The sequence below is a fragment of the Rhyacophila brunnea genome, unplaced genomic scaffold (genome assembly GCF_057557595.1).
Source record: "Rhyacophila brunnea isolate RB1 unplaced genomic scaffold, BYU_Rbru_1.0 scaffold_1, whole genome shotgun sequence".
In the NCBI taxonomy this organism is placed as follows: domain Eukaryota; kingdom Metazoa; phylum Arthropoda; class Insecta; order Trichoptera; family Rhyacophilidae; genus Rhyacophila; species Rhyacophila brunnea.
In genome coordinates this window covers 26,880,053-26,900,502 of record NW_028232751.1, presented here as the reverse complement: position 1 = coordinate 26,900,502, position 20,450 = coordinate 26,880,053, and the positions used below count along the sequence as shown (strand labels likewise).

General features: G+C 34.6%; 1 protein-coding gene across 1 annotated transcript; it reads left to right on the top strand.

Annotated features, from left to right (window-relative positions):
* Nucleotides 1–17,135: 17,135 nt before the first annotated feature.
* Nucleotides 17,136–18,089, top strand: LOC147079641 (rhythmically expressed gene 2 protein-like). Its single transcript, XM_085961207.1, has one exon. The coding sequence runs from the start codon at nucleotides 17,283–17,285 to the stop codon at nucleotides 18,087–18,089; it is 807 nt and encodes a 268-aa protein (XP_085817333.1). The 5' UTR covers nucleotides 17,136–17,282.
* The last annotated feature ends 2,361 nt before the right edge of the window (nucleotides 18,090–20,450 follow it).

Below are 20,450 nucleotides of genomic sequence, written 5' to 3'. Positions count from 1 at the left end.
TTGTATAGGTGTATAGAAATATACTTGCCAAGCTCAGACAGTCAAGTGGAATAACTGTCTTTAAACATTTGGCATGCAAGATTAGAGCACAATGTTGTCGGCACCGCAGACGAAAATCGAAATTTACATCACGTCATGGATATTTTTTTATTATGATACCGATAAGTTTCGTATAAACTTTTAAAAAAATACATAAAATAAATTAGTTTTATTACATTTTTAATTATACTTCTTTGGCGTAACAAAACAAAATAAGCCGTTACCTGAGTCTATTAATATTACAATGGATCAGGTTGATGAAAACGTATGCGATTCATCTGTGTCTCATATAGCACATGATAATTGTAATTTAATTATTGTATTGGACCAAAATTCATCTTCGCTATACAGTGGTTATAATCGATTCAGAAGTGCACAGAATTAAAATTATTTACCAACTCAACATTCACAAAATTTATTTATTTATTGATAAATAATTTTACTCATAAATACTACTTACATAAATATAGCCTCAAATCTTGATACAAAATCTTTACAATGAAAAATAAATATACTCTAATATAAATAAATAAATAAATATGAATATAAATTAACAGTGTAGAATGTTAGTCTCCATAAATTTGTTTCTAAACATATATATTTATTATAACACAATATTGGTTATGTTTACAACACGTGCATTTTTCTTGGTTGTATTGAACGACTAACGAAATGACACTATGCGCATGCGCATGTACCCCTGAGACCGAAATGAATATAATCATAACAACAAATTAATTATGTGTTGCATCGGTGCGCGCAACTTCCGTCACACGCCAAAAATACACTCTGATCTGTTTTCCCAAACGCGCCAAAAGAAGTATAATTTCAATAATTCACGAACCGGAATGCAATACTCAATTTGCCCATGAGACGGAGCGATAGTCTCAGGGATCCCGCGGAACAATCTGGTGTATTCCGGTCCATTTCGAACGCTGGGTAATTGCAACATTATCTCGCGGTACAATAGCATACCACGTCTCTACAGTTCGAATTAAATTTTAATGTATCACTTTGGTATATCTATAAGTTTTCTTACAAACTTTCTATCATATTCCACCACCGCCCGCCCTGTGGAAGGTGGGTAATTATAATATTTTTTCTCTATCAACCTTTGCGATAGCTGTCTCTCGCTAACATCACTTGGTTAGCGTCGCTTTGCTGCGACCTCAATGTTATTATCAAAGGGATTTTAAGCGGCTCATGGAAATTAAAAGCAACAACCCATTAAAGAATATTATATTTGCCATACTTCAACAGAATTCCATCGTCGAATGAAATAGGCTAGAGCCACAGAAAAAGGTAATAAACAACTGCAAGGGCAAACTACCTATGTATGAAAAATATAACACGCCGAATAATTGAAATACCTTGCATCAAAAGAGATCTAGCTTCCTTTTTTACATTTGCCTCGAAATCAATAAAAAGTGATTTGAATTTTTTTTTTTAAATCGGTGTGTGAACTTCTGTGCGCGCGTTAGAAGTTATACTTCTTTGGCGTAACAAAACAAAATAAGCCGTTACCTGAGTCTATTAATATTACAGTGGATTAGGTTGATGAAAACTTAAGCGATTCATCTGTGTCTTATATAGCACATGATAATTGTATTTTAATTATTGTATTGGACCAAAATTCATCATTGCCATACAGCGGTTATAATCGATTCAGAAATGCCCATGATGAATTAATAAAAAAAAACAAATTTTAATATATTTTTTGAATTATTTAGCAACTCAACATTTATTTATTTATTGATATATAATTTTACTCATAAATAATACATAAATATAGCTCAAATCTTGATACACAACCTTTACAGTGAAAAATAAATATACACTACAATATAAATAAAGTTTTATGAATATAAATTGACAGTGTAGAATGTCAGTCTCCAGAAATTTGTTTATAAACATATATATTTATTACTTATGATATTATATAATATAATATGATATAATAATATTGGTTATGTTTACAACACGTGCTGTTTACTTGTTTGTATTGAACGACTATGCTCACGCGCATGTACGATTGAGACCGAAATGGAAAATGAACAATCACATTATAATGAAAGTTGCAACATTCAGTCTTTACCCAACCGGCCCAAGCCAGCATTTAAACACCCGAATGTCGCCGCGCAAAATAAATTATGTTGCATTGAAGCGCAAAACTTCCGTCCCACGCCAAATTAATGAGTTATATTTGCGCGCGCAACTTTGTCACACGCCAAAAATACACTGATCTGTTTTCCCAAACGCGCCTAAAGAAGTATAACTGCAAAAAAGAAATCATGTATTTATTTTCTATTTTATTGAATAAGAAGTGAGAGATTGATCCATGGGGTATGAGTATAAAAGATTCAAATTAAAATGAAGGAATATTAAAAAAAAATGGATACTTTCATTGTGCAAAATCATAAAAAATGTCCTAATTATTTTTATTCGTCTTTGGAGACAAAGGTATCATCATCGCCATGTGGAGTTTATAACCTCCTTTCAGTTCATATTTTAATTTGGTATACATTGTCAAGCCCATGTATTTTAAGGTAAAATTCGTGCATTATTATAATATTCAAATCAGATGACAGGCAATATTGAATAACGACTGCTGACTTGTCTACCGTAGTGCAATGCTCGGCGGGAAAAACCATTAAATTGGTCAGAAATTTGATTTATATTATTTTCCGATACTCTATTTTTGGTCTATTTCGATATTTGCCGCTAGGTAATAGCCGCCGTTCTTCAGTTTGCTAGACGCAAGATCAGTCATCGGATGACTGTAAATGAGTCAATCCATGTCTGTATAAGAGGGTCTCGGGAATCTCCAAGTTTGGCAGTGGATGTTTAATTACATACTCATATTATGATATATTCAAAATGTGTGGTAATTGACCATTGTCCGAACGACGGGTTGCGACGCCAACGTTACCTTTTGATGAAAAGCAATTAATAATGTATTGGTTAAATTTGCTCCATGAATAAATAATAAAAAAAGTTGCCCGTTTCACATTTGTTTTATAACCATTTAAAATATGCGGTTGCGCGATCGACATTATACAGGGCATGTAACTGTCCACTGTCAAAACTAGACCATCGTCACTTTTCAACTTATTGTAAAACTATTCTTCCGCTGTGAAAATATAGCGAAGAGCGGAGACGGGTTGTAGAGAACCATCGTAAATAGTGCAGACTAAACTTTGTCAGTCATACGTATTGGTTTTCGTTGATTTAAGAATACATATTACACGTGGTGTTCGTGTACAGTTTTAAAAAAAAATCATCAAGCCCTATCTGCGCTAAACAATAATAATAATAATAGATAAAAGTCAAAAATATTATTCTAGCTATCTATAAAACATATAAAATTATGCCATTAAACCAATGACATTAATATGGACGAAGCATCTGGAAAAAAATGACACTCACTTTTTTGTCGCGTCTGCCGAATGGCATAATCTGTTCAAACGCCATTACAATAAAGGTGATATTGCTATAAATTCCCGATGCTTTTTGTCGGGTCTGCCGAATGGTTCGGTTCGAACGGGTTCGCTCAAATGAACATTGAGACTAGAAACACTGTTCTAACGCCATTACAATAAAGGTGATATTACGTATTGAGTGCGTTGTTCATTAATAATGTCATTGCATTAAACTAATCAGCACCGTCTGCAATTTATCGTCTCGATTCAATGAAAACAAATAAATAATGTGACAGCGCGAATCAAATTGAGGTGCATGTCGCCTACTAACTGTCACGCTATAGCGACGACAAATTTAGTCTATGGTTTCGTCATTTTGCAGAATATTTTGAACAATCAGTGATCATTTCTTCGATACTTTTGCAATTAATCTTTTTGCTAAAGCTTAACGCAGGGGTAGTCAACCTGGTCCCTACCGCCCACTAGTGGGCGTCCCAGCTTTCATAGTGGGCGGTAGGGGTTTTAAAAATATTGTCATTATGTTTTCATAAAATTCCCCGTGACAATTTCAATTTCAGAAAATATACTATTTGTATTGCCCTCGCATAACTTTAGTTCACGTTACATTAATCATATTATGACCAAAGAAAGAAACCGGCTGAATATTTTTGAAAGAGTAGGCCTTCGTTTGGTTGTCACAAAAATTGAGCCAGATATCATTTTGTAAGAGATCTTTTAATATTTTTTTGTTCTTGAGGCTATTTCGTTGCCTTTCGGCGGCCGTCTTTGCCTATTAATCTAAAAACAGACATCGATTAAAAATATTGAAAAAGTATGGTTTTATTTTAATAAAATTAAAGTTATCATTGAAAAATACCTTTCTTCCTTTTTTACTCCCCCTTCTTTATTTCTTCTGACAGGAGTTAGAGTTTTTGAATTAGCCATCTATTAATATGAAAACAGACATTGGTTTAAAAATAATGCATCCGACAGAACACAAAAGCATATTATCCAGAAAAATTGGAAAGACCAATTAAAAAAAAATATGAATTGAAACATTTTACGTCTGCATAGGTAATATAAAGGGCATTTTCGCCAAAGTTTGTACATGTCCCATGACTTTGATTGATTTGCTCATTATAGAATATTGGAAAGTTTATTTATTTTTAACATGCAAATTTATTAATTTACTTTATTTAGTCTCAGTTAAGTCCAACAACATCCAACCTGTATATATTTTTGATCAATTAGAAAGGTAGCGTGTTTTTACCTAAACACCCTGTGGAGGTACATTCAATTAGACATTGTCTGGTGTCTTCAATAGCTTACATTAGATATTTTTGGAAAATATACGTTTTTTTTTTCGTAAACTTGGACCAATATTGAAAAAAAATCACGTTTAGAGTGTGTCCAAGAATATTTGAAAAAGTGCAATATTTGAAAAAATCCATGGAGAACAATAAGGCCCAACCATTTCACTAGTTTGGAGGCTTTTAGGGAGACGCGAAAAAATCTTTAGACACGAAGGGCGACGCGAGTTTGAAAACCACTGGTTTAGACATTTAACTTATATTGTAACAATTAACCGCCTCAATACATAAATATAATACACGGGGAATTCATAAATAATGGGAACTGAAATACCTAAGGGGTGTGGAGTAACAGGCAACCGATCTCGAGTGTGCAAGAATATGGGATAAACTTAAACACGTGTTAAGAATACGCTTGTCCTTCGTTCTGACAACTGCTCTCGGTTGAAGGACAGACGCTAATTCAATATTGGTGTATTTGAAGGTTGCAACATACACTTTAAGTTATAACTTTGCGTCAAAATGTGATGTATTGGGGTATAGCCTATCGTAATTGTATTTATTAATCTTTTCTGTGATGATAAACTACCGTCGATGGGCACCTTGTGTATAGAATAGATCTGCTGATACCATTTAAATGTAGGCTATAGTAAATATGCTAGAATATTATAATGAGACTTAAAGTTTAATACTATCGGCGGAATTGGTTGATATTTTAATTGAAATTCAGAATAATTTTGCACTCTTCCATTTGAGTCGTCTTTAGGCATCATCATCATCATCATCAGCACGATAGACGTACGTCCATAGTACGTAACATAGTTATTTTATCTATATGTTAAAAAAAAATGTTATACCTATGGTCTATCGATCCTAAACGGTCAAATTATTTTTTTCACGAGACGGAACGATATTTTAGAGGATTTCGTGAACCGGAACGGCGCTCCGGTCCATTTCAGGATACTTTACATTTAGAGATAATACTTTTCAGTAAGTATCTTTTCTTCTTTCTTTCACCCTGTCACACCCCAGCATTAGGGCATAGGGCAGCCGAAGTTCGCGTCACTTCCCTCAGTCCATCGGCAACTCTCACGCCTCCCGCCATACCGGACCTGCAGCACGTAGATCACCTTTGTAGAGTGAGTAAGGGCCGGCTACGGCGACGAAGCCCTTGAGGCTGTGCCACAAGGGTATGAAGTGTCGCACTCTCTGGCGGCATCCGGAACACATGCCTTAACCACGTAAAGCGTACTTTCGTGATTACCTCAATCACCGAGGGTTGCTGTGTCCAATCACGAACTCGAGTATTTGTAACGCGGTCATACCAAGATTCAACGGAGACCTTTGAAGTTTTATAAAATGCCACGTCTCACAGCCATACAGCAGCACATGTACCACGCATGCGTTGAACAAACGACATTTGTGACGTTAAAAAACAAACGTGGCCATCTCCAGTCAATGACTTTTTTGAGATTTTTGGTTGGTATGATTGTTTGTGTTGTTTTATATAATAATATTCAGTTAAGACATGACTATCTCCTCAATTTCTACTTCAAAAATTCAAATAAAATATGTGATTTTTTTCAAACTTAGTCATATCCATTGATTTTTTATATCAAACGTGGTCACATTCGTCTTAGCCAATAACGACGTAGCACTTTTTCAAAATAGCCAATCATGTCGTGGCATTTACTAAAAACTATTATTAATTATGGAATGAAGCATACAAATAATTTTCAACCAGCGGCACCCCAATAGGCGGCGCTTTTCCACGATTGTATAATTTAACAAGATAATTAAAATAGTTATATAAAAACTATTATTAATTATGGAATAAAGCAACAAAATAATTTTCAACCAGCGGCACCCCAATAGGCGGCGCTTTTTCTAGAGTGTGTAATTTAACAAGATAATTAAAATGGTTATATAAAAACTAATATTAATTATGAAATGAAGCAAGAAAATAATTTTCAACCAGCGGCACCCCAATAGGCAGCGCTTTTTCTTGAGTAAGTAATTTAACAAGATATTTAAAATTGTAGTATGAAAAACTATTATTAATTATGGAATGAAGCATAAAAATAATTTTCAACCAGCGGCACCCCAATAGGCGGCGCTTTTCCACGATTGTATAATTTAACAAGATAATTAGAATAGTTATATAAAAACTATTATTAATTATGGAATAAAGCAACAAAATAATTTTCAACCAGCAGCACCCCAATAGGCGGCGCTTTTCCTCGATTGTATAATTTAACAAGATAATTAAAATAGTTATATAAAAACTATTATTAATTATGGAATGAAGCATAAAAATAATTTTCAACCAGCGGCACCCCAATAGGCGGCGCTTTTTCTAGAGTGTGTAATTTAACAAGATAATTAGAATAGTTATATAAAAACTATTATTAATTATGGAATAAAGCAACAAAATAATTTTCAACCAGCGGTACCCCAATAGGCGGCGCTTTTTAGACTTAGTTCACTATGCTTGTTAAACACTCATATATGTTAGCCTACGGTAGTGTGCAACACAATATTTTAATATGAGATTCGGTTTCTGTAATTCACAATACAATGTATTTTCTGTTTATTTTGCCACCCCTTAAATCCCGCCGCTGTGCACCCCCGCTTGGCACATCCCTGCATCTCGGTCGCATGTACTCGTCACACGCAGGCATTTTTTATACGTCGCTTGATCGACAAATGCATAACACTATTGATTTGATTGTGTGGTTGTGGTTAAATTTACAAAGAGCCTCGTGTGGTTAAAAAATAGCCCAAAAAAGAAATTTGATACACTTTACAAAAATACTACTAACACGGTTTCCTTGGCATACCATATGGACAATTAAAACAAAGAATGTTCGTTTCGCCGCTGCTCGCGTAAACACAATCGTTTATATTTTGGTTTACGGCCACTTTTACTAATCTACTATTTATTCAATTCACTGGCATGGTGTAAACACAGCTTTGCAACGGAATAGTCAAAAGGTGCGGCATAATATTGACAATCTTTGAAAATATTCACATTGTACTGTAAGAAAGTATAGTGTTTCAATTAAGCCATATATATATATATATTATTTTTACAAAATTATAATGATAAATTGTTTGAATACAAGGATTTATTTGTAAAATTAAAATTAGATCGTTGATTTTTTATCGTAGGGGGGCTCAAAATCAATTAGTGCGTCGGGCCTCTACGAAACTAAACACGCCACTGTACATAAGTGATTAAATGAATTCATACAGAATAAAGTAGTATGGTCTGTAAGGAAATTCAATAACTTAAATTTTGATAAAAACACAACACTGTATTTTGAGCAGTTTATTGATTATTCAAAAAAGTTGCTTCGAGTTTCCACAACATCTTTTCTTCAGAACTACGTTCAAACATACGCATGTCTCCATGAGGCAGGCTACATAATTATATCTATTTTATTTTATACGTAGATATAAGTGGCGTGCTGTGACTTTTGAAGCAAGGCATTCTGTGAGCGGGAAAAGACCAGCAATATATTATTACTTATCTAGTTTTTTTTAACTTCTTTTTCCACTAAGATAAACCTTTTAAATCAAAGTCAAAATTGTTTTCATAATAGTGTTCAAGTGATATTAATAAAAATAAGGAAAAAATCTTTTTAAGTATATATTTATTCTATTTAATTAGGTTTAGGTACATTTAAAAGTGCTATAAATTTTAAATATTCGATATCTCTAAAATTAATATTAATCTTATCACTGGAAGCCACTTTTTACTAGATGGACACTTGTAGGCCAGCTATTTTCGGAATAAAATAAATCCTTTAAAAAATATGAAATAGAAACGAAATGATAAATATTTGTGAAAACTTAGCAACACAACATGTTTATCAAGGTTATCGTGAATATTTTCACACTAAAATTAAAAAAAATTGTTTAGAAAATATACACAGAATGTTTATTCAGAAGTTATGACGTTTACAAGAACCCGCGAATATATTCGTCCGTGACCTGACGCGACATAAATGCTTTGGCGAGTTAATTCGTCCGTGGCACGGATCAGGTAGTAGTTTTCATGGAAATGGTTTTAATTTAATCGAATCCTTCATTTTAAATCCTCTGCACTGCCAGTAGGTACGTTGTATTTCTCTGTGTGAATTTTCTAATATTAGTCAAGATAATCTTTTTTGTTACCTATTTAAAAATATCATTTTACTTTGATTGCACTTGAACAATACTAATATGAAATTATATTATATTTTTTTGCAGATTTTCAAAAGAATCGGAAAATTTGTTGAGATTCAGATTTTAGTACCTACGAAATCTTTTAGATACGTTCCTAGGTAGTAGCGAAGTGCTTTTGCTTTTACTACGGCGTTATTAATCTTCATCTTCAATCAGATGCTATTCACATAGAAAAAAGCGCAAGATATTGCTATGGATCATTGAATTCCAAACTTTTTGGTTGGCAGAATCTTATTTTATAAGATCTCGGGGAAAACCTGGAGAAATCTGGTCAACACGTCACATTAAGGTCCATAAAGGTAAATTACAAAAGATATGTGGAAAACTGTATGTAACGACATATCGAGGCAAAATGTTGCCCAGAAACCCTTTTAATAAGTAGGCTTAAAACGCCACCTTTTTACATCAGCTGTAGACTATCGAAAAATTTGATAGGTGACTACTTGTGTAAACACGTCTTTTTTGTCAAAAATTGCATCATGTTTTTTCAATGTGTATTATTTGATCCAGTTGGTTAGGGGAATGGCTAAAAATATCTTCTACCAAAACAGTCATTCTCCACTTTGTGGAGTCCCATGTAATATTATAATGATCCGCTTACGGCCGAACATGGTGCAGTGAAACCCCGATTCTACGGTTTTTAAGAGACCCTAAAAAAAGAACGATAAATGCAGGATATAATATAAATATATTTTAAAACTCGTTTTTCTCCTGAAATATTTTTAATGTCTTGAATTATTTTCAGTTTCTCAGCTAGAGTTCTAGTTTTCTTCATGGAGGGCATTTTAGTTGCGACTTATAAAAAGTCGTGATACGAGATGCGAGGCAAACAAAGCGACGCGACTGAAAGGTCTGTATACCATGAACAATTCTACGAAAGCGAAATGAAAAATAGTCAACAAAAACGGTCAATCGGGGTAATATTTGTGTCGGGAAATCTCCCTTGCATTAGTTGATAGGTACTACTGTTACAAATTAGATATGATGAAGAAAGTAAACATAAATTCGATAGTGATGGATATGAAAAACTTTTGCAAAATAAAAAAAAACATGCCTGTCATCCAAATATGACGTGGTAAATGATATTCAGTTTATTGATACCTTTCCCGATCACATATCTTGTGGAATCAGGCTTTAGTGCTGTTAATCATATTATGACCAAAGAAAGAAAAAAAGATAGATTTAACTACAGTAAGTTGTTTTATAAAGATGTATTCTAAAAAGTCTGACATAAAGTAACTAGATATAATTATTATTATAAGCTTTAACTTGCTGTAACTCTAACTTGACTTGACTTTGGATCATCCTTCAGTGGTTATGGGGCTCACATACGTTCAGCATTATCCCCTTCGTCTCTATTTTTTGGTCGCTGGTGAAGGTTTCTCTGAGTTTACGTGTGCGATTTTACTCCGGGACTTGAGGAGACCCGTTTATTTCGGGGTCTTGAGGAGACCCGTTCGAGTCTTGAGGAGACTCGGGTGAGGTTTTTCGATCCTCTATATGGCAATGGGTGTTGTTTAAATAATGATTTTAATTTTAATTTTTATTTTTTAATCTTAGTTAAAAATGAGAAAGTTTCCAACTAATGATAGATATAAGTCCTTTAGGCATTCACACTCGAGCCACAGCCCGGACCTCCGTCACTACCGTCCGAGTTTTTGCCCATCAGCCGACCATCAACCGCCAAAGGCCAACGGCGGTATTGCCTTTTTGCTTGGAGACGTCAGAGGAGGAGGAGTTTGAGTGTAGCATCGGGACAACGGACTCATGCACGGGGCGGAGTTCATCGTTGGGAGTCCGCAGCGCCAGCTCATTGTCCCATCCAGTTTTAGCGGGCTTGCCAGCACGCCATCTCAGGAGGCCTGTCATGCTCGTTCCGAAGCGTACACCACACCAGTCCAAGCGAATGAAGTCGAAGAAAGAAGAACAAAAACGATAACCAGTCGTATTGGGATGTTAAGCCCATCATGATTGCTCATCAAAACTCTAACTAGCTAGCTATAATTTTTATTAAGTAAAGTCAGGTACCTACTTCCCTACTTTATAAATCACCATTACTGTGGAACCGGTGGGCGGTTAGAAAATTTTACTACTAACAGAGATATAAAAGTGGGTGGTAGGGATAAAAAGGTTGAGTACCTCTGCACTAGAGAGTATGTGTCCTAAAATCCACATACCAAACAGACGATATAAATCTTATACTGTGACGAATTTTCATGCTGTATTTTTTTGTGTTTTCTCTTCTCTTCTTGGTCGTGCACTCATGGCTGAGGATCGTGACCACATTTAAATTTCGCCATCCTTTGAGCGACCAAGACTTTCCATCCTTCTCGATCTTCCGCTTCTCTCAGGGCAGAATGGATGGTGCCCCCAGTCAGCTCTTTCACTCGGTCGCTCCATCGCGCAGACGCTCTTCCTCTGCTTCGCCTTCCCTAGAGGCTACCCAAAACTACCAGTCTCTCCAGGTTGTCCGGTCCGCGCCTGACAATATGTACAAAAAACTGCAGAATTTTTCTCAGACATATCATCGAGAGCCGTTCCTTTATCTTCAGTCTCTGGATGATTGACTGGTTCGTCATGTGCTCCGTCCAAGAAATGCGAAGCATTCGGCGCCAACACCACATCTCAAAGGCATCAATTGCCTTCTGTTCTCTTGCCTTCAGGGTCCACGACTCGACTCCGTGTAGAAAATCGAGATCACTAATGTTTGCACAAGCATAATTTTTGTGGCAATCGAAATTCCCCGATCCTTCCATATAGTGGTAAGGCGTGTCATCGCATTTTTTGCAATCTGTGTGCGCCTTCTTATTTCCGCTTCGCATCCGCCCTTTCCACTGATGGTCGATCCAAGATATACAAACTCGTCGACTGTTTCGAGGTTTTGGAGTGTATTTGGTGTTGGTAGAAGGTTGGCCCGATCAACAACCATTAATTTGGTCTTATTCCTATTAATAAGGAGGCCGTATTTGCGACTCTCTTCCTCTACCCGGTGTAGCAACTCTGTGAGTTCTTTTTCATCAGCAGCGATTAGTGTGGTATCATCTGCGAATCTTAAGTTGTTTATTTTCTGGCCACCAATTGTTATTCCGCCTTGCCAATGATCTAGGACAGTGGTCGGCAAACCGCGGCTCGCGAGCCACATGTGGCTCTTTGGCCCCTTGAGTGCGGCTCTGCCACAAATGCCCTCTGCTCTTTTTGACATGGCTACAAAGAAGAAGCAAAGAAAAACGGAAGACGAAAACCATGAATTTAAAGTTGAATGGACCGAGACTTTCGCGTTTATTCAAAACTTAATATTGCAAGTTTTGTGGTTAGTAAAGCGATTTCTATGAAAGCAAATTGAGAAGTCGTCTTATTGATGAGAACCTGGAATCGTGCTTAAAATCAAAAACAACAAGATGAAAACTTGACTTCCCAAACTTTCCAATAAGATGCAAGGCCATTATTCACATTAAGTGTTTGTCAGTCATTCTCATGATTTAATTTTATGGATACCATACCTACTTACAATTTAATTTTTATCAATAAGTAAGATCATTATTACGTAAGATATCAAGTTTTATTAAGTTAATAATCAGTGTATCTGCTTATTATATAGTTTGAGTCAAATCAACCTTTATGGTGCCATCAAATGCATATTAAAAAAATAACAACGTATGAATTCAGTAAGTCAGAGGCGACGGCACTCCCACACTTTCACTGTGGGTATAAAATAATTCAATAAAACTGAATTCTAAATAATCGGTATTCTCTTACTATGTGGTTAAATAGAATTGATTTTAACTTTACGACTATCGTAATTCTTATGTGCCCATTGCTGCAGGTAAATTTAATGATATGTTCCTGAATTTATATCTTACTATGCGATATTATTTATTCTGTATTTTGAAAGGTGTGGTATGATTAACATGTATGTACTATTCTACTGTGATACAGAATTGTAAAAATAATCGCGTGAATAGTTTTAGAACCTTTAATTATTATGATCCATCCATATACAAAATGTATTTATTTATGAATATTTTTAACAATTATCATATAGATTCGTATATATTTAAATTTGAGGACACCTTGTGCAAACTTTTCATTAAAATATTTATATTGACCGAAAATAATACTATCGAAAGAAGAATTTAACGCATGGGAGACAATATTAAAAGACAATTAATATTTCTGATTAAACAGAGCAAGTTCTATTACAAATTGCGCACATTTATTGGTTTTTGTTAGATATCAGAATGATTTATAACTTTATGACGACTTGTTTTTTTGTCGGAAAATTTTACGGCGGAGGTGGGCCGGCGATTATTTTTTTAGATTTTTGAAGCAAAACGAGTGGTGCATTTGTAGGTCGTAGGTGAACAAGTTTGGGAAGCACTGCTTCAGTATTCAACAATCACAGTAAAATAATTATCGCATACGATGTGTAAATTATTAGGTACACGTTTATTGTAAGAATATATTGCGATCACAACCGGTTTCGCACAACAATAAAGCATCAGAAATGGCATCAAATAATTAATGCATGGTAAACGTATAATGCGTACCTAGTCGCAAAAGCTAGAACTTTAAGTGAATTGGGTATTAAAGCGACAAATGGTTTAACGTGACCTATTGTTAATCAAAACACTTGGTATTTTAAAGGTTAAGTCGAAATCGAGTAATTTAGTTCAGAATGGTCGAACTATTCGAGAAAAATGAACTTGTCATTGGTAATAGACAAAATAATGAAACACAATGTATTAATTATGTTTATGTTTTCTTCCTGGGAACACAGACATAATACGAGTAAGAAGTGCACGTATGTAGGTACCTTGTGGGTGTAGTAGTAACAAGTGTGTATAAATGGTAGATCAACTTAACACGTAAAGAATAATATCTTATTTTCAATAGTTACATAGGTAGGTAATAATATAATTTGGCTCGCAAAAGAAATCTCAATCATTTTACCATTGATATTTGGCTCTGTTGACTAATGAGTTCGCCGACCTCTGATCTAGGACTATTCGCATTATATGCCACGGTGGCCGCGCGGCATAAGCGTTGGACTATCACGCCGTGGGTCCCAGGTTCGAATCCTGGGTCTGGCAAGTACACATATTGTTTTTCAATTTGTGTGTGAGTCAGGGTATGGACCTAATAGGTTGAGCAAGTGGCTGACATCCATTTCTCGTAAAAACAAAATCTGTTAATACAAACCTCTACTCTGTAGAGGCCCATATTATGATCCTATTAGGATCGGACATGGTCAAAAAAAAAAAATATATTGAATAACTGGGGAGATAAAAACACATCCCTGACGAACTCCCTTCTCGGTTCGGAAAGTCTCAGAAAACGCACTATTTACTCTCACCTTTGTGTGGCTATTGTTATATAAGTTTTTGATGAAACAGGTAAGGTGTGATGGAACTCCCATTTCCAGAAGTACCTTCCACATACAGTTCCATCTTACGTAGTCGAATGCCTTCTGATAGTCAATAAAGCATAACATCATAGGGGTATTAAACTCTCTGCATTTTTCAATTAGTAACTAGTTGTCTGATGTTTAGAATTTGCTCTCGAGTTCCTTGCCCAACAAAAAATTTTGCGTTAACAAAACAATAAATGCAACATTTTTTGCTGCCGATACAATTATTACTAAATAATATCTACATAATATTTTTTCCCCCTCATCTATTTAATATTATATTAAATATATTGTCTATGGTTTTACTGCTTTGTTTCCTACCGTACTATAATTATAGTATTGTACTATAGTTTTAGTCCACGTACTTGTACTATGAACGATATTATTTTATAGAATACGTCAAAAATCTATAATTTTGAATATCGAAAAAACGTATTTTCCCATTAAGAATTAATTTCAATATTTTTAAAAAGTACTACTATAATTTAATAAATAAAAGAAAATTTCGGAAATTTTGCTCGTCGAAAACGAAAGTTCGAAAGAGGTAAAAAAAGAGTCAATTCATAGTTACTATGAATAACTATTGAAACGTAATTTCTAATATTCGCCGGTAAAATATTTGAACCCGAAGAGCTTTTAGCTTTTTTAAGTAGGGTTTTAAAGAGTAATAAAATCGTGTAAATTTTCAAAATAATACTATTGACCTTGAATACTTAATGGAATTTGAACTATTACATTTCAGTACAAAACTTAAATCATCAATAATTATTAGAATTATGCATGTTCAATCAAAACCCGATGTGTACTATATTATTATTGGCCAAGATACTCGTATCATAACTTCATAACTTCAACCACGTACTATAATTCGGTAACAAAAAGATGGCAATACTGTATTGTATGCAGTGTTGCCAACCGTACTATAATTATAGTATTTGTATTATAGTTTTGGTCCGCGTACTATGTACGATATAAAACAGGTATAGTGCGCCCAAAATACTATAATTTTGAATATCGGAAAAAATAGGTAAACAGAACTAAAATTTCGATATTTTCGTTCTATAAATTGGTGCAAAGTACTATAATTCCACAATATAAGAAGATTTGGAGAACTTGGATCAAAAATTGATCGAAAAACGTAAAAAAATCCCTTGATTTTGGTTTAAAATGATATTTCTTGACTTCTTCGGTAAGCATTTTGGGTCGGAAGAGGTACCTAAATAAAAAGGGGTCTCGGAATTTCTCGAATTCTCCGTTATTTTTTTCTTAGAAACAAAAAACCTATACATTTTCAACAGATGACAACTTATATTATATTTTTTCCCCAAATACTAAAATTTTGGAGGCCCTGTACTATAATTCCACTTTGAAAAGATGGCAACACTGCAGTGTTGCCAACCGTACTATAATTATAGTATTTGTACTATATTTTTCGTCTGCGTACTATATACGATATAAAACAGGTATAGTACGCCCAAAATACTATAATTTTGAGAAATCTGAAAAAAAAGTTGCCAATAGAAGAAAAACAACGTCAAAATAATACGTGACAAGCAAAATAAAAATAGTCCGCATGTCTAAAAAAGGTGACGATAATTACTTAACACAGCGATTTCCAAACTGGAGGCGCGAAAAGTTTACCACAATTAATGTTGCCACAGGTTTGCAGTTTGCAAATGCAGTTAATAAAACGGCCGCTAGTTATAAACTATACAAAAAACAGTCCTATAAAAGGTTGTTTGCAAACCTTTCTGCAAAAATGGAGACTAATTTTATAATCCCTCACTTCTATACTGTTGTGAAGCGCAATGACTATCTAGTAAAAAAAATGAAATAAAAGGGTCAAATTAATCAAAATGTTGAAATTTGAGGCAAATTTGTTTAGGAACGATAATTTTGTTAAACTTGTCTATTTGGTTGAAATTAAAAAAAATGAATGAATAAATCAATCCAAAGACCACTAATGCATTCACTGATTTAAAACGACAAAGTGAAGGCATTAATAAAAAAATGGAGCTTAGGAAATCAAAATGACAAAAAAAGGTCGCCGTGTCTCCACTTTTAAATGATTTCTACGCCAAATATATTGAAGCAAATAAAAATCTATTTACTGAGTTCTTGGTTAGTTTGCTAATGCACTTTTCACATTATTTTATTAATACCAAAAAAAAGTCGCCTGCGGCGCTGCTTCATTTCGGAACTATCAAATATTTTAAATATGTGGTTGAAAAATCCTGAGGGTCCACTTCAGGATGTGGGGTCCATGATAGAATCCATTTATCAATGAACGAAGAGGAATTTGGATTGACTACTATTGAAATTGATTGAGCTAATAAATAAACACATTCGTCGAAAATAAATGTAATATAAGTAGTAAAACCTTGTTTATTTTTTTTTTCATTTTTGTGTTCGTAAGAAGGTACATTGTTTTTTTAAAAAGGTGTCAGTATTATTTATTGAAATAAGGGGGGGAAGCGCCTAAATTAGATTTTTTTTAAAGGGAGGCGTAATAACATACAGTTTGGAAACCACTGACTTAACATTTGAATTTTGTCTAAATAAAAAAACAAGACGTTAATTACCCCACGTAAAATTTTTTGAAAATGCAGAAAATTATTGGTCACTCAACGCGTACTATACTTTTTGCCGAAATACTATAATTTTGAAGGCACTGTACTATAATTCCACTTTCAAAATATGGCAACACTGACACTGATTGTATGTCATTCATATGACATTTCTAAATGTCAACCATATGTCAACGTTACGTTAGTTTGTTTACGTTTACAATGTTATGGTTTACATAATAGTTTCCACATGTAAACTTTTTTTATTGACAATACAGATGAAAGACGTATTTTACGGAATCTGTATTACATGTTACATAGTATTATAATCCCGAATTACATAATGGCATTGAATAAAATAAGACTTGTTACCTTCGACGTAACTCATACGTTGCTTAAATTTAATTTGTCTCCTGGACAGCAATATGGGAGAATGGCAGAGAAACATGGGGTAAATGTTGACCTTCAATCTATAACAAACGAGCTTAAGATCCATTACAAAGATATGTCAATACGCTTCCCAAATTTTGGCAAGTCATGTAATATAACATGGGAAGAATGGTGGAGGATTTTAGTCAGAAAAATTTTCAAGCCGTACGTGAGTGATATTTTTACCGTCGAATCTATAGCAAATGATCTTATTCAGTCATATAAAAGCAAAGATTATTGGGTGTTAAACGAAGGGTGTGAAGATATTTTAAATTTTTTGGAAAAATATAATGTTACATTGGGTGTCATATCGAATTTTGATCCTCGATTAATGGATATTTTGAAGAATCTCAAGATACATAATTTCTTTGACTTCGTCTTAACATCTTACGAGGTTGGAGCCATGAAACCGAATTCAATCATATTTAATGAAGCCTTAAAGAAATCGAATGTCCTCAATATCCGTCCCTGCGAAGCTCTTCACATTGGAGATAATATTGAACTGGATTATTATGGAGCAAGACTGTCAGGATGGCAAGCTGCCATCATTACGAATAAACCCAAAGCCTTAGAAATCCCTTCTAGAGATATATATAAAGATGTTGATAATAATAGTATATATTCTAGTCTATCCGATTTAAGCAAACATTTTGATAAAAATAAAAATATATTTTTAAAATATCATTGAATTTTACTTAATCATAATGACCGATTTAATATTGTTTCTATTATTGCTACGTACTAATATGTATAAACTAGCTGTTATTAATATTATTTTATTGTAATTAAATGAGGTGTCTGTTTTCAAAAACCAATACAATATGGTTAAAATCTAATGGCCCCTTCTACAATTGTCCAAGTCAGGCAAATTTTGGAGCCCTTTGATGTGTGTTGAGATACCGACACTGTATCGATAGACGGCAAACATTTGCCGGCCAACGCATATGTTACTTTTTTCACAATGGTGAGTACCACGTGACCACAAACATTTGCCTGACGTGGGCCATTGTGAAGATCAGCATTATAAATTAATATACCTACTTACATACTCCATGCAGTGGCATCTGCAATGCAATGCACCAAAATATACATCACATTGATGCATTACCATAGCACCAAAAATATACATCATAATGCATTACTATAGTATATCTTAATAATATAGTAAAGCAGTCAACTTCTTAAAATATTTTCTAAATACTTTAGTAAAGTAACTCAATTTCAACGCATTTCACATTTTGTTTGAGTTACTACGTTAAAGCAATAAATAAAGCAAAAAATTCTAAATAAAACTGCATTATTAACTACACAATTATCTTTTTGACTTAATACACTAAAGTACTCATGTTGCGATATAATCAGTGGCGGCTCATCCATATGCACTGCGGAACTGCAGCAACTCTAAGCAAATTGAGAAAAATGTAATATTAAAATATACATAAATTTCATCATCAGGGGCATGACAACCCGGTGTGGGTGTTGGCCTCCTCCAACAGTTCCCTCCACCTGTCTCTATCCATTGTGGCCGCTTTCCAATTCGGTACCCCCAGAACACGGCAGTCACTGGCAGCTCCATGCAACCAGCAAATCACTCTCTTTGCCGGTTCATTGTCATTCATACGGTGCACATGACGTAGCCATCGCAGTCTCCCAATCATCATTGATTGAACTGCGCTGCAATCTTCATAGAGCTCAGCATTATATCTTCTCCTCCAATTGGTGCCGTCCCTGATCAGTCCATATATACGGTGGAGAATTTTTCTTTCAAAAATGTTCAGGGCTCGTTCATTTCGCAGAGTTAATGTCCAGGTTTCCGATGCGTAGGTGAGCACTGGCTTTACAAGTGTCTTGTAAAGAGTGCTTTTAGTTCGGCGAGATAGTATGCGGGACTTAAAATGTCTTAACAGGCCAAAGTAGCATTTATTCGCAGACATGATTGTCTTGTTGATTTCTTCTGTAATATCATTATGTCAAGTTACAAGAGAACCAAGGTATATGAAACTGTCGACTGTATCAAACTTGTATGCACCAATATCTAACTTTGGTGCCCCTTCTTGTGGTGTGACATAGACAGGCATGTATTTAGTTTTTGCATCGTTTATTTGTAAGCCCATTCTTTTTGCAGAGGCTTCTAGTGTCTATCATCGGCATACGCCAGCAGCTGCACAGGCTTAGTAAATATCGTGCCGCTGCCGCGGACATCGATCTTTGCATCCCGTATCGCCTTTTCTAGCGCAATATTGAAAAGAAGGCATGCCAAAGCGTCACATTGCCTGAGGCCATTCAGTGATATAAATGGTTCGGATATTTCCGCTTGAAGCTTCACTCAGCTACATAAATTTATGTATATTATATTATAATATCAATATTATTTAAGCGTGTACTCATTCAGTGCTGCCAACGCAACTGGTGCGTTGCCATCAGATACTATTAGCATGTTAATTAAATGTGGTAATTACATGGTAATTAACTGAACGACAGTGAATGAGTTAAGCTCGCCCACCCATCGATACATCCAATAATTATCATACACCGCGATACTAATATCAGAAAGTGACGCATTGTGTGATTTTGTGCAGTACCATTTTCGATGGAATATGCTCGAGTGGGGAAGGAGGGGCGCGAGGAACGGGGCTAGGAGCTTGGTCTGGTATTGCCACTCTGGCAGTATTTCATGTTGCGTGCGGGTACAGTGGCTGATGTACATATTCATCTTCAAATTACTTACATAATAATTAAATTGTAGATAATACCTACTATGATTTTAAAATTCACGATTACCTTTTATTTTTTAGATCTTTTTTATTCTCTATTTTACCTCTTGGACCACTTATCATGCCACCTTGTACAGATAATACAAAAGCATTCAAGTGTGGTACCCTCTTCATGGAAGATTTAATACGCATGCATACACTTTTTTGACACGAAGAAGAAAATATACCAGGACAATTTTATTCTAAAGCATTGTGTATCGAGAAAATGTATCCATCATCGTCCGACAGATCGTCGCTGCAGGATTGGTTTGTCGAATAGACCAAATGTCAAATGT